This window comes from Oncorhynchus kisutch, linkage group LG23, assembly GCF_002021735.2.
Source record: "Oncorhynchus kisutch isolate 150728-3 linkage group LG23, Okis_V2, whole genome shotgun sequence".
NCBI classification, from domain to species: domain Eukaryota; kingdom Metazoa; phylum Chordata; class Actinopteri; order Salmoniformes; family Salmonidae; genus Oncorhynchus; species Oncorhynchus kisutch.
In genome coordinates, this window is record NC_034196.2 from 38223667 (window position 1) to 38238820 (window position 15154).

Here is a 15154-nt window from a genome sequence, read left to right on the forward strand (position 1 = left end):
CAGTTGTCGTCGGGATGATGAAGGATAGCAGCCAGCTAGGGAAATGGCTCTTATTGCTTTCAAATGAATGATTCCCCGATTTCTTGCATAAACCATTGGGCTGGGATGGTTTGTTCGGTGGCTGACTGTCAGGTAATTTAACGAATTCATGATAAAACACAGGTCGAGAAGACGAGGATGTGACATAGCTATGTTGTGACGGATAGCAAGGCTAGTTAGCTATGTTAGCCTCGGCAGAATTGAATACCAATGAACGTGGGCAGTCTTGACACGTAGCAGTTAACACGGGCAGAAGACAGTGGATAAAATCCAGGATATGCACGAATGTAAATCGGGCTGTCGTAGTATGCACTCGGCAGGTTGTTTGTGGAATGTTTTATTGCATATTTAGGTAACTAGTTAACTAGCTTACAACGTTATACAGCTGGCTAGATGTCAGCTCAGGCTCTGATGTGACACGTGTGAGAAAGGGTGCACAGAATGATAAGCGCTGTATAGCCCGTAGATGAAACGAGTTAGCGAATGCAAGAATTAATAGAAACGTCGTTATTCCTCTAAAAGTATTAGTTAATTCTGCTCTACTGAATTCATAACACTTCTAGCTACCTGACAACCTCAGATGGGCTAGGACGTGTATAAGAGCTCCACAGTGGAGTTCTCATAATACCCATAACATCTAACTGTCAAACGGGGAAAGGGTCCCAATTGTTTTTCCACCATAAATATTTCCCACAGGCTATTTTAGAAACACTTAAAAATAAGGGCTGTGTTTCATGTAGGCTTACACTGGCGTGATATTTTGATAACCATGCGAATCTCTCTCGGACAAGGTGACTTATTAATATATTCTGCCCTATTCACTCTCAGATTCGAAAATGTTAATTAGCATCAAAGTAGACCTCATGCTAAACTACAAATCCCTGCAAGTCATTTCTAGCTGACATCTTTGCTAACAGGTATTGTTTCATTTTAAAACTTGCACAAGACAGTTCACAGAATTGTCCATTTTAAATACAGTTAGCCAATTTATTAATTACATTTAGCTAACATTAGATAGTTAATCCAGAGATTCTTACCTTTGCCTCAATTCATCACTCTTTCAGATCATGGCATTTGTAATTCTTTAAGATAGCCACATTTAGCATTTCGTTTTTGGGGGGTAAATACAGGCGTACACATCTCCTTGTCCTAGAGACATTGACACAGTTATCAAAATGTCACACCAGAGTAGCCTACACAAAACACAGCCCTTATTTCAAGTGTTTCTATAATCTCTTATGGGAAAAATGAATGGTGGAAAAACAATTGGAACCATTTCCCTGTCTGACCTCCAGGTTCTATGGGTATTATGACTCATACTGTGGTACTCTGTAAACAACATGGATTTGATTCATTAAACCATCTGATATTGCATACTTACCAGGTACTGCTTTATTTCTCCCTGTATGAACATGTGGGTGAAGTTTAAAAAAAATTCTGTCTCTCTTTTGCAGATATCTACTTGATGGATTCCATTGAACATTATTATTAGAATGCAACCAACTGCCTCAATCACTGAAGACTGTTTGACAAAGTATCACCTTGCTTGACAGAACAGGTGCTTCTTGTGAAGGAGGCCTCCAAACTGTCCTCGATTTACTGAACTGGAAAGCAAAATGAAGACATCCCAGACCATAAATCATGACTCTGGTTTACCTGTCGATTTTTGACGGACGTATAAAATAACCACTTGATGTTTCGGTGTGTGTCTGCAGGATACTGACTCTTTCTTTCTCTCTCTCTCTCACACACACACACACACACTAAAGGACAACTTCTTGTATCAATCCAGAGTTCCCAAAGAGGACCGTCAAAATGTTTTCGGCTCTTAAGAAGCTGGTGGGCACCGAGCCTGGCCAGCTAGGAAACAAAAGCATTCCAGCTGGTTTGCAGTCAATGAACCAGAGCCTACAGAGAAGGTTTGCCAAGGGAGTACAGTATAACAGTAAGTAATTCAGCTCTTGAAAGTGATATCAAGAAGACCTGAAGCCTGGGATGTTGTCTTAAAGTAATTGTCCAGTGGAAATCTCACTTTCATATTCTGTTCATATTCTGTTAACTCATAACCAAATAATGTTGTTGACTCGTTCTACACTGGTCTTTATGGCCAATGCGTAAATAGGAGAAAAAGAAAACACTTGAAAAACCCTAAAAAAGCTTGCTATGTCCTCATATGACTACATGTCAGCTTTATAAACAGTTTGACTTTTTCATACTCTGTGCTCACACAGAGCTCTGTTAGTACAGTGTTGTAGGACTACATTAGAGAAGATAATTAAAAATAAATCATGGCTATCTGATCACCTTACCCAATGGTCTATTTTTCTATGGGGTCGAAACAAGTATGGTTTGTTTAGGCCTTGTCTTTTGAATGTCAATAACATTGACATGTTCCATACCTGCAGCAGGATGCCTGCAGCTATTCATTTGGAAAGAATATGATGTTTTACGTAAGCTATGTGCCTGACTGTTTCTGCACTCAACAACGTTGTCTTATCTGACTACTAAAGCAGAAACATACTGTCACACAGGCTGTTTCACATTAAAAGGTTAGTTCACCCAAAATACAAATCAACAACATTTTATGAAGAGGCCTACCTAGAATGTAGTGTTTGGACCTGGAGAGTTAGCCACCCAAGATTTGGGTTTGTTTATTTAGCTACAGCATTAGCATTGTCTGCTCAAATCAATAGGAGTGATAGGGTTCCAGTTAGCATACTCCAGTTAGCATACTCCAGTCTGCGTACCTAAGCCTAATTTCCTCAGGAAGAGTTCAAGCACTTCCTTGATTTCTGTTATTGTTGCATTCTCTCTATGAGGGTCTTAAATAATATCACAAAAATGTCTCCCTGCTTTCCCCCTCTCTCTCTGTCTCGTTTAGTGAAGATCATCATCCGTGGAGACCGGAACACGGGAAAGAGTGCCCTATGGCACCGACTACAGGGGAAGAAGTTTCTGGAAGAGTACATCCCCACACAAGAAATCCAGGTCTCCAGCATCCACTGGAACTATAAAAGTAAGATGCTGTGTGTTTATGTGAGAGCCACACACTAGTGGTCCTCTGTAGCTCAGTTGGTGGAGCATGGCTCTTGCCACGTCAGGACAGTGAGTTCGACTCCTGGCATCACCCATACGACAAATGTATGCACACATGACTGTAAGTTGCTTTGAATAAAAGCGCCTGCTAAATGGCATATACTATAATGTTATTTGTACATGGCGTCAAGTCTATTAGCTATCATGTGTATTGTATGGAGAAAACAACTGCCCAAGCCTTTCAAAAGCGCTTCCACAGAGGGATTTTCATCGTAGTATAGACCTATGTACTGAGAAGTGACTTTTAAACAACATCGAAGGATTAAACAAACCTTCAGTTTTAACCATAGGAATGTTGAAAGCTGTAGTCAAATGTTCCCAAACTGTTGATTCAGAATTGTCTGACTTCTTACAGTTTTCTTATTATCAAAGGCATTTTAGTGATTGCAGATTGTGTTTTTTCCCTCTTAGCGACAGACGACGTTGTCAAGGTGGAAGTTTGGGACGTGGTGGACAAAGGTGAGCCTACAGTGTTGCTCAATGTGATTTGCTGTAAAGCAAAAGTGACCAATGTCATCTGTGGTAGATAGGAATGGGTGCAGGCTTTTGTTCCAGCCAAAGAGTATTTTCATTTAAGATTAATTTAATCTGGTGTTACTGCATTGTTTGGTTAAAACAAAAGCCTCTACCAGCATTGCGTCTCTGCAGAAGTGTGTTTACGTTTGGCCAACCGCTTCTTTAAAGAAAGCTTACTGAAGTGTTCCTGTTGAATGTAAAACACACGTTCAACAAAATTAGGTATTCATTAAAAAAACTGTGTACAATCTGTAGTTTTGTTCGCATTGAATTCCATGGAATGTTAGTTGACAGTCAATCTGTTACAAATACACGGACATAATTTAAGCTATAACATTGCCATATTGTTCTACCTCTGTCTGTCCGTCTGACTGTCTTTCTTGATTAATCAGTAATTTCAACTAACTAAAAAACATTTACTGATTTTATTTTCCCATTCGTGTTGGTGTTTTCTCATGCATTTTTCACCTCCTGTCACCTCTGTAGGCCAAAAGCCTCCTCCTGAGGGCTTAGGTGAGAGGTAGCCTAGCCTGTGGTATTGTGAACTAGTCTAGACCGCCTGTGCAGCTAGGACTGAGTCCTAACCTGAGATCTACAACAAAACTTCCACGTCTGTGGAAATCTCCCATTTATGTCAATCTGTTATTGATATCAATGTGTGATTTTATTTAGTTGCACTTGTGTATCTCAAGTAGGAATCAGCCCTTGCACTGACTTCGACATCTTATCCTGTGTGCTGTGCTTTCTGGAAACATATTCTGGGCTTTACATGGAGTGCTGTGTGGCCATGTTGTAGCCATGGTCAATGGTTTTGTTCTATTGTATAAAAAAAAACAAAAAAACTTGAGTGGTTTGGTGATAAGTAGCCTAAATGAAGATGACTGCACCATGAAGGGACTCTGAAGGGTTGGGATTATACGGCCTATGTGGCAGAATAGTGGTGATAACATTAAAGTTAGACCAAGAGATATGACAATATCACTGTACATAGCAGGGCAACTTCCTGCTTACAGAAATGAACAACAACCAAATCTGCCAAGATTACTCCCTCTATTGTCTCAACGGAGGGCATCAATTGAAGAGATAAGACTTGGCAGATTTAAATGACGTGGTTGTTGATAAATTAATCAGGAAGACACCCCGCTGTGTATGATGTCATGTTGCTGAGTTTACCTTTAATGTAGACTGTTGATGGAATAGCGTGCATAATAATTCTATTGAAATAGCGCTGCAGGTAGATGAATGCCTTGGTTTTGACATTTCTCCTCCTTAAATGACAGCTAGTGAACACCGTGGAGAGCTGAATATGTTAGGTGCCATTTTGAAACCGTGACCTGCTTTTCTATCATCTTGATTATAAATACGATATACTTTATTGCCCAGTTACATGGACATTCATTTCGTGAAGTCAGCATACAAATACAGAAACACAACACACTATAAATAGACTTGATGATTCGGGTGGGACAGCCTCTTTCTGACAAACAGAATGTCAGCTGAATGAAAAACATTAAGAAACTATTTTAAGTTTCTCTGGATCACAATAAACCTGGAGAAAAATATAACTTGCTTGCCTATATGTGTTGCGGATGAGCAAATACCCATATTGATAAATGATCAATATGTTAGACACATGGAATTGAATTGCACATAAGCCTACATATTTTAGCATAGTTACCCACTGCTACTTCAAGTGTGTGTTGTCTTTCCTCTTATGCATTTTGGTATGCTATATGTCCTCTGTGTGAAACCACGGTAAGTGCCTTTCCTTAATTGCTTTTCTGCCTCGCTAATTGTAATCTCCTGTTTTCCCAACCACTGCAGGGAAAGGCAAGAAGCGAGGAGAAATGCTGAAAACGGAGAATGAACCCCTGGAGGTAAGTGCCATATGATTGTTAATCATCAATAACAAATTACCTTCATTTCTTACCATTTCTTTTAAAATACAACCAAAAGAGAATCCCCCTGCTTTGAACAGCGCTCATTTGGGGCGGCAGGGTAGCCTAGTGGTTAGAGCGTTGGACTAGTAACCGGAAAGTTGCAAGTTCAAACCCCCGAGCTGACAAGGTACAAATCTGTAATTCTGCCCCTGAACAGGCAGTTAACCCACTGTTCCTAGGCCGTCATTGAAAATAAGAATTTGTTCTTAACTGACTTGCCTGGTTAAATAAAGGTAAAATAAAAAAATAAAAAAAATAACAGAGCTTGAAGTCTCCTTAGCCATGTCTACTGTGTAATATGTCCAATTATAGCACGGCTAAGCACGACGCAATGCGGAGTGCCTGGATACAGCCCTTAGCTGTATCCAGGCATATGTATATTGGCCATATATCACAAACCCCCAAGGTGCCATATTGCTATTATAAACTTGTTACCAACGTAAGTAGAGCAGTTGAAATGAATGAATACTTGTGATATACGGTCTGATATACCCCCAAGGTGATATACCACGGCTGTCAGCCAATCAGCATTCAGGGCTCGAACCACACAGTTTATAATTAGCTATATGACATATTTTAGTAATTGCAATGACAAGAAAGGACTTCAAGATTCTGTTGGTTGGAAGATGGTTTTTATATAACCATTTTATCAACCTTCCATGTAAATGAGTTGGATATAAATTATATTTCATAAATCAGACACTGCTCAAAAAAATAAAGGGAACACTAAAATAACACATCCTACCTAGATCTGGATGAATGAAATATTCTTATTAAATACTTTTTTCTTTACATAGTTGAATGTGCTGACAACAAAATCACACACAAATTATCAATGGAAATCAAATTTATCAACCCATAGAGGTCTGGATTTGGAGTCACACTCAAAATTAAAGTGGAAAACCACACTACAGGCTGATCCAACTTTGATGTAATGTCCTTTAAAACAAGTCAAAAGGAGGCTCAGTAGTGTGTGTGGCCTCCACGTGCCTGTATGACCCCCCTACAACGCCTGGGCATGCTCCTGATGAGGTGGTGGATGGTCTCCTGAGGGATCTCCTCCCAGACCTGGACTAAAGCATCCGCCAACTCCTGGACAGTCTGTGGTGCAATGGAGCGAGACATGATGTCCCAGATGTGCTCAATTGGATTCAGGTCTGGGGAACGGGCAGTCCAGTCCATAGCATCAATGCCTTCCTCTTGCAGGAACTGCTGACACACTCCAGCCACATGAGGTCTAGCATTGTCTTACATTAGGAGGAACCACACCAGCATATGGTCTCACAAGGGGTCTGAGGATCTCATCTCGGTACCTAATGGCAGTCAGGCTACCTCTGGCGAGCACATGGAGGGCTGTGTGGCCCCCCAAAGAAATGCCACCCCACACCATGACTGACCCACCGCCAAACCGGTCATGCTGGAGGATGTTGCAGGCAGCAGAACGTTCTCCACGGCGTCTCCAGACTCTGTCACATCTGTCACATGTGCTCAGTGTTAACCTGCTTTCATCTGTGAAGAGCACAGGGCGCCAGTGGCAAATTTGCCAATCTTGGTGTTCTCTGGCAAATACCAAACGTCCTGCACGGTGTTGGGCTGCAAGCACAAACCCCACCTGTGGATGTCGGGCCCTCATACCACCCTCATGGAGTCTGTTTCTGACCGTTTGAGCAGACACATGCACATTTGTGGCCTGCTGGAGGTCATTTTGCAGGGCTCTGGCAGTGCTCTTCCTGCTCCTTCTTGCACAAAGGCGGAGGTAGCGGTCCTGCTGCTGGGTTGTTGCCCTCCTACGGCCTCCTCCACGTCTCCTGATGTACTGGCCTGTCTCCTGGTAGCGCCTCCATGCCCTGGACACTACGCTGACAGACACAGCAAACCTTCTTGCCACAGCTCGCATTGATGTGCCATCCTGGATGAGCTGCACTACCTGAGCCACTTGTGTGGGTTGTAGACTCCGTCTCATGCTACCACTAGAGTGAAAGCACCGGCAGCATTCAAAGTGACCAAAACATCAGCCAGGAAGCATTGGAACTGAGAAGTGGTCTGTGGTTATCACCTGCAGAACCACTCCTTTATTAGGGGTGTCTTGCTAATTGCCTATAATTTCCACCTGTTGTCTATATCATTTGCACAACAGCATGTGACATTTATTGTCAATCAGTGTTGCTTCCTAAGTGGACAGTTTGATTTCACAGAAGTGTGATTGACTTGGAGTTACATTGTGTTGTTTAAGTGTTCCCTTTATTTTTTTGAGCAGTGTATATAGACCTTTATTTATTGATATATACAGTGCCTTGCGAAAGTATTCGGCCCCCTTGAACTTTGCGACCTTTTGCCACATTTCAGGCTTCAAACATAAAGATATAAAACTGTATTTTTTTGTGAAGAATCAACAAGTGGGACACAATCATGAAGTGGAACGACATTTATTGGATATTTCAAACTTTTTTAATATTTCAAAAACTTAAAAATTGGGCGTGCAAAATTATTCAGCCCCTTTACTTTCAGTGCAGCAAACTCTCTCCAGAAGTTCAGTGAGGATCTCTGAATGATCCAATGTTGACCTAAATGACTAATGATGATAAATACAATCCACTTGTGTGTAATCAAGTCTCCGTATAAATGCACCTGCACTGTGATAGTCTCAGAGGTCCATTAAAAGCGCAGAGAGCATCATGAAGAACAAGGAACACACCAGGCAGGTCCAAGATACTGTTGTAAAGAAGTTTAAAGCCGGATTTGGATAAGAAAAGATTTCCCAAGCTTTAAACATCCCAAGGAGCACTGTGCAAGCGATAATATTGAAATGGAAGGAGTATCAGACCACTGCAAATCTACCAAGACCTGGCCGTCCCTCTAAACTTTCAGCTCATACAAGGAGAAGACTGATCAGAGATGCAGCCAAGAGGCCCATGATCACTCTGGATGAACTGCAGAGATCTACAGCTGAGGTGGGAGACTCTGTCCATAGGACAACAATCAGTCGTATATTGCACAAATCTGGCCTTTATGGAAGTGTGGCAAGAAGAAAGCCATTTCTTAAAGATATCCATAAAAAGTGTTGTTTAAAGTTTGCCACAAGCCACCTGGGAGACACACCAAACATGTGGAAGAAGGTGCTCTGGTCAGATGAAACCAAAATGGAGCTTTTTGGCAACAATGCTGCAAAACTGATAGAGACATACCCCAAGCGACTTACAGCTGTAATCGCAGCAAAAGGTGGCGCTACAAAGTATTAACTTAAGGGGGCTGAATAATTTTGCACGCCCAATTTTTCAGTTTTTGAAATATTAAAAAAGTTTGAAATTTCCAATAAATGTCGTTCCACTTCATGATTGTGTCCCACTTGTTGTTGATTCTTCACAAAAAAATACAGTTTTATATCTTTATGTTTGAAGCCTGAAATGTGGCAAAAGGTCGCAAAGTTCAAGGGGGCCAAATACTTTCGCAAGGCACTGTGTATATATACACACACACACACACAGTGCACTTGGAAAGTATTCCAGAACCCTTGACTTTTTCCACATTTTATTATGTTACAGCCTTATTCTAAAAATTATTAAATTAATGTTTTTCCTCATCAATCTACACACAATACCCCATAATGACAAAGCGAAAATAGGTTTTTAGAAGTACCTTATTTTTAGAAATACCTTATTTACAGAAGTATTCAGACCCTTTCCTATGAGACTCGATATTGAGCTCTGGTGCATCCTGTTTCCAGGATACACCTATTTCCAGATATTTCTACAATTTGATTGGAGTCCACCTGTGATAAATTCAATTGATTGGACATGATTTGGAAAGGCACACACCTGTCTATATAAGTTCACACAGTTGACAGTGCATGTCAGAGCAAAAACCAAGCCATGATGTTGAAGGAATTGTCCGTAGAGCTCTGAGACAGGATTATGTCAAGGCACGTGTATGGGGAAGGGTACCACATTTCTGCAACATTGAAGGTCCCAAAGAACACAGTGGCCTCCATCATTCTTAAATGTAAGGAGTTTGGAACCACCAAGACTCTTCCTAGAGCTGGCCGCCCAGCCAAACTGCGCAAAAGGGGGAGAAGGGCCTTGATCAGGGAGGTGACCAAGAACCTGATGGCCACTCTGACAGAGCTCTAGAGTTCGTCTGTGGAGGTGGGAGAACCATCCAGAAGGACAACCATCGCTGCAGCACTCCACCAATCAGGCCTTTATGGTAGAGTGGCCAGATGGAAGCCACTCCTCAATAAGGAGTTTGCCAAAAGGCACCTAAAGGACTCTGACCATGAGAAACAAGAGCCTCTGGTCTGATGAAACCAAGATTGAACTCTTTGTCCTGAATACCAAGTGTCATGTCTGGAGGAAACCTGGCACCATCCCTATGGTGAAGCATGGTGGTGGCAGCATTATGCTGTAGGCATGTTTTCAGCAGCAGGAACTGGGAGACTTGTCAGGATCGAGGGAAAGATGAACAGAGCAAAGTATAGAGAGATCCTTGATGAAAACCTGCTCCAGAGCGCTCAGGACCTCAGACTGGGGCGAAGGTTCACCTTCCAATAGGACAACAACCCTAAGCACATAGCCAAGACAATGCAGGAGTGGCTTCGGGACAAGTCTCTGAATGTCCTTCAGTGTCCCAGCCAGAGCCCGAACTTGAACCCGATCGAACATCTCTGGAGAGACCTGAAAATAACTGTGCAGCGACGCTCCCCATCCAACCTGACAGAGTTTGAGAGGATCTGCAGAGAAGAATGAGAGAAACTCCCCAAGTACAGGTGTGCCAAGCTTGTAGCGTCATACCCAAGAAGACTCGAGGCTGGCGAAGGTGCTTCAAAAAAGTACTGAGTAAAGGGTCTGAATACTTAGGTAAATGTGATATTTCATTATTAAAAAAATAAAATAAAAACATTTTGGAAAACCTGTTTTTGCTTTTCATTATGAGATATTGTGTGTAAATATAATTTTTGAATATGGCTGTAACTTAACAAAATGTGGAAAAGTCAAGGGGTCTGAATACTTTCCGAATGCACTGTACATAGCTCTGAATATGAATGAATGAAGGCCTAATGGAGAATGGTTTTCTCCTCTGTTGCGTTACTAGAATGAGACTGAGATGGCTCTGGATGCAGAGTTCCTGGATGTGTACAAGAACTGCAATGGAGTCATCATGATGTTCGACATCACCAAACAATGGTGAGCCTCTCTGTCTTTCTCTTTATCTCTCTCCTGTCCTCTTTCTTTTTTATAGATCACTACATTTCTGGCTTTCTATCTGTTTCTCCTACCCTGCCCCCAACACACATCATGTAAAGTGACTTGGGCTACAGGGCAACTAGACAGTCAAGAATCCAATTATATCTGGGTCGGTGTGTGACAGCCAGTGATACGACTATCTGACCCAGGTCAGTGTGTGACAGCCAGTGATACGACTATCTGACCCAGGTCAGTGTGTGACAGCCAGTGATACGACTATCTGACCCAGGTCGGTGTGTGACAGCCAGTGATACGACTATCTGACCCAGGTCGGTGTGTGACAGCCAGTGATACGACTATCTGACCCAGGTCGGTGTGTGACAGCCAGTGATACGACTATCTGACCCAGGTCGGTGTGTGACAGCCAGTGGTACGACTATCTGACCCAGGTCGGTGTGTGACAGCCAGTGATACGACTATCTGACCCAGGTCGGTGTGTGACAGCCAGTGATACGACTATCTGACCCAGGTCGGTGTGTGACAGCCAGTGATACGACTATCTGACCCAGGTCGGTGTGTGACAGCCAGTGGTACGACTATCTGACCCAGGTCGGTGTGTGACAGCCAGTGGTACGACTATCTGACCCAGGTTGGTGTGTGACAGCCAGTGATACGACTATCTGACCCAGGTCGGTGTGTGACAGCCAGTGATACGACTATCTGACCCAGGTCGGTGTGTGACAGCCAGTGATACGACTATCTGACCCAGGTCGGTGTGTGACAGCCAGTGATACGACTATCTGACCCAGGTCGGTGTGTGACAGCCAGTGATACGACTATCTGACCCAGGTCGGTGTGTGACAGCCAGTGGTACGACTATCTGACCCAGGTCGGTGTGTGACAGCCAGTGATACGACTATCTGACCCAGGTCGGTGTGTGACAGCCAGTGGTACGACTATCTGACCCAGGTCGGTGTGTGACAGCCAGTGATACGACTATCTGACCCAGGTCGGTGTGTGACAGCCAGTGATACGACTATCTGACCCAGGTCGGTGTGTGACAGCCAGTGATACAACTATCTGACCCAGGTCGGTGTGTGACAGCCAGTGATACGACTATCTGACCCAGGTCGGTGTGTGACAGCCAGTGATACGACTATCTGACCCAGGTCGGTGTGTGACAGCCAGTGATACGACTATCTGACCCAGGTCGGTGTGTGACAGCCAGTGATACGACTATCTGACCCAGGTCGGTGTGTGACAGCCAGTGATACGACTATCTGACCCAGGTCGGTGTGTGACAGCCAGTGATACGACTATCTGACCCAGGTCGGTGTGTGACAGCCAGTGATACGACTATCTGACCCAGGTCGGTGTGTGACAGCCAGTGATACGACTATCTGACCCAGGTCGGTGTGTGACAGCCAGTGATACGACTATCTGACCCAGGTCGGTGTGTGACAGCCAGTGATACGACTATCTGACCCAGGTCGGTGTGTGACAGCCAGTGGTACGACTATCTGACCCAGGTCGGTGTGTGACAGCCAGTGGTACGACTATCTGACCCAGGTCGGTGTGTGACAGCCAGTGATACGACTATCTGACCCAGGTCGGTGTGTGACAGCCAGTGATACGACTATCTGACCCAGGTCGGTGTGTGACAGCCAGTGATACGACTATCTGACCCAGGTCGGTGTGTGACAGCCAGTGATACGACTATCTGACCCAGGTCGGTGTGTGACAGCCAGTGGTACGACTATCTGACCCAGGTCGGTGTGTGACAGCCAGTGATACGACTATCTGACCCAGGTCGGTGTGTGACAGCCAGTGGTACGACTATCTGACCCAGGTCGGTGTGTGACAGCCAGTGATACGACTATCTGACCCAGGTCGGTGTGTGACAGCCAGTGATACAACTATCTGACCCAGGTCGGTGTGTGACAGCCAGTGATACAACTATCTGACCCAGGTCGGTGTGTGACAGCCAGTGATACGACTATCTGACCCAGGTCGGTGTGTGACAGCCAGTGATACGACTATCTGACCCAGGTCGGTGTGTGACAGCCAGTGATACAACTATCTGACCCAGGTCGGTGTGTGACAGCCAGTGATACGACTATCTGACCCAGGTCGGTGTGTGACAGCCAGTGGTACGACTATCTGACCCAGGTCGGTGTGTGACAGCCAGTGATACGACTATCTGACCCAGGTCGGTGTGTGACAGCCAGTGGTACGACTATCTGACCCAGGTCGGTGTGTGACAGCCAGTGATACAACTATCTGACCCAGGTCGGTGTGTGACAGCCAGTGATACGACTATCTGACCCAGGTCGGTGTGTGACAGCCAGTGATACGACTATCTGACCCAGGTCGGTGTGTGACAGCCAGTGATACGACTATCTGACCCAGGTCGGTGTGTGACAGCCAGTGGTACGACTATCTGACCCAGGTCGGTGTGTGACAGCCAGTGGTACGACTATCTGACCCAGGTCGGTGTGTGACAGCCAGTGATACGACTATCTGACCCAGGTCGGTGTGTGACAGCCAGTGATACAACTATCTGACCCAGGTCGGTGTGTGACAGCCAGTGATACGACTATCTGACCCAGGTCGGTGTGTGACAGCCAGTGATACGACTATCTGACCCAGGTCGGTGTGTGACAGCCAGTGATACGACTATCTGACCCAGGTCGGTGTGTGACAGCCAGTGGTACGACTATCTGACCCAGGTCGGTGTGTGACAGCCAGTGATACAACTATCTGACCCAGGTCGGTGTGTGACAGCCAGTGATACGACTATCTGACCCAGGTCGGTGTGTGACAGCCAGTGATACAACTATCTGACCCAGGTCGGTGTGTGACAGCCAGTGATACGACTATCTGACCCAGGTCGGTGTGTGACAGCCAGTGATACAACTATCTGACCCAGGTCGGTGTGTGACAGCCAGTGATACAACTATCTGACCCAGGTCGGTGTGTGACAGCCAGTGATACGACTATCTGACCCAGGTCGGTGTGTGACAGCCAGTGATACGACTATCTGACCCAGGTCGGTGTGTGACAGCCAGTGATACAACTATCTGACCCAGGTCGGTGTGTGACAGCCAGTGATACGACTATCTGACCCAGGTCGGTGTGTGACAGCCAGTGATACAACTATCTGACCCAGGTCGGTGTGTGACAGCCAGTGATACGACTATCTGACCCAGGTCGGTGTGTGACAGCCAGTGATACAACTATCTGACCCAGGTCGGTGTGTGACAGCCAGTGATACGACTATCTGACCCAGGTCGGTGTGTGACAGCCAGTGATACAACTATCTGACCCAGGTCGGTGTGTGACAGCCAGTGATACGACTATCTGACCCAGGTCGGTGTGTGACAGCCAGTGGTACGACTATCTGACCCAGGTCGGTGTGTGACAGCCAGTGATACGACTATCTGACCCAGGTCGGTGTGTGACAGCCAGTGATACAACTATCTGACCCAGGTCGGTGTGTGACAGCCAGTGATACGACTATCTGACCCAGGTCGGTGTGTGACAGCCAGTGGTACGACTATCTGACCCAGGTCGGTGTGTGACAGCCAGTGATACGACTATCTGACCCAGGTCGGTGTGTGACAGCCAGTGGTACGACTATCTGACCCAGGTCGGTGTGTGACAGCCAGTGATACAACTATCTGACCCAGGTCGGTGTGTGACAGCCAGTGATACGACTATCTGACCCAGGTCGGTGTGTGACAGCCAGTGGTACGACTATCTGACCCAGGTCGGTGTGTGACAGCCACCCAGGTCACAAAGATGTGCACAGAACTGGGAAAAAAAGTATCTTTGATTATTATTGTCTGTTTGAAAAGCCAGAACTTGATAACCCACCTCTAGTTGACACTTTGTGAATGACTTAAACCAAAGGCTTATTTTAGAAATTGTTGTTCAGCTAGCTTTCAAATCAAATCACATTTTATTTGTCACATACGCGTGTTTAGCAGATGTTATTGCGGGTGTAGCGAAATGCTTGTGTTTCTAGCTCCAACAGTGCAGTTAGTGGTTTGACAAGATATTGTATTTCAGTTCACTAATTTACTTTCTGTTGCTCTTGATAAGATAAATAAAAGGTTCCCAGCTTTGCATCTCTAGATATCCCAGCTTTACTAGTATAATTTGCATATTGAAGAACCACACAAGATTGACAGTACAGTACATTATTACAGTATTATTGAGACACAACCACCCTCTTCCTATGCATTTTTATAAATCTCAAGTCGGGAGTGTTTTTGAATCCCTCTTTAATTTGTATATTTATTAACAATTAACCTACTACAATACCCTTTCATTCTTCCCTCTAGCTTATATTTTGCGCTCAAGTCATGGGTCTATTTCACA

The 15154-nt window shown here is 44.6% G+C and overlaps 1 protein-coding gene across 4 annotated transcripts in view; it reads left to right on the forward strand.

The window, feature by feature from the left end:
- The first annotated feature begins 1 nt into the window (after nt 1).
- Nucleotides 2-15154, forward strand: part of LOC109868428 (rab-like protein 6) — a 40369-nt gene continuing 25216 nt past the window's right edge. The window contains exons 1-7 of one of the 4 annotated variants that reach the window (XM_031803134.1): nt 2-132; nt 1494-1740; nt 1832-1984; nt 2921-3055; nt 3547-3594; nt 5476-5528; nt 10680-10771. In XM_031803134.1, the coding sequence (XP_031658994.1) occupies nt 1855-1984; nt 2921-3055; nt 3547-3594; nt 5476-5528; nt 10680-10771 (458 nt within the window). In that variant the 5' untranslated portion in view covers nt 2-132; nt 1494-1740; nt 1832-1854. Of the gene's footprint in view, nt 133-1493; nt 1985-2920; nt 3056-3546; nt 3595-5472; nt 5529-10679; nt 10772-15154 lie in introns of all 4 variants that reach the window. The other 3 variants (XM_020457991.2, XM_031803133.1, XM_031803132.1) reach the window with 3 other exon arrangements.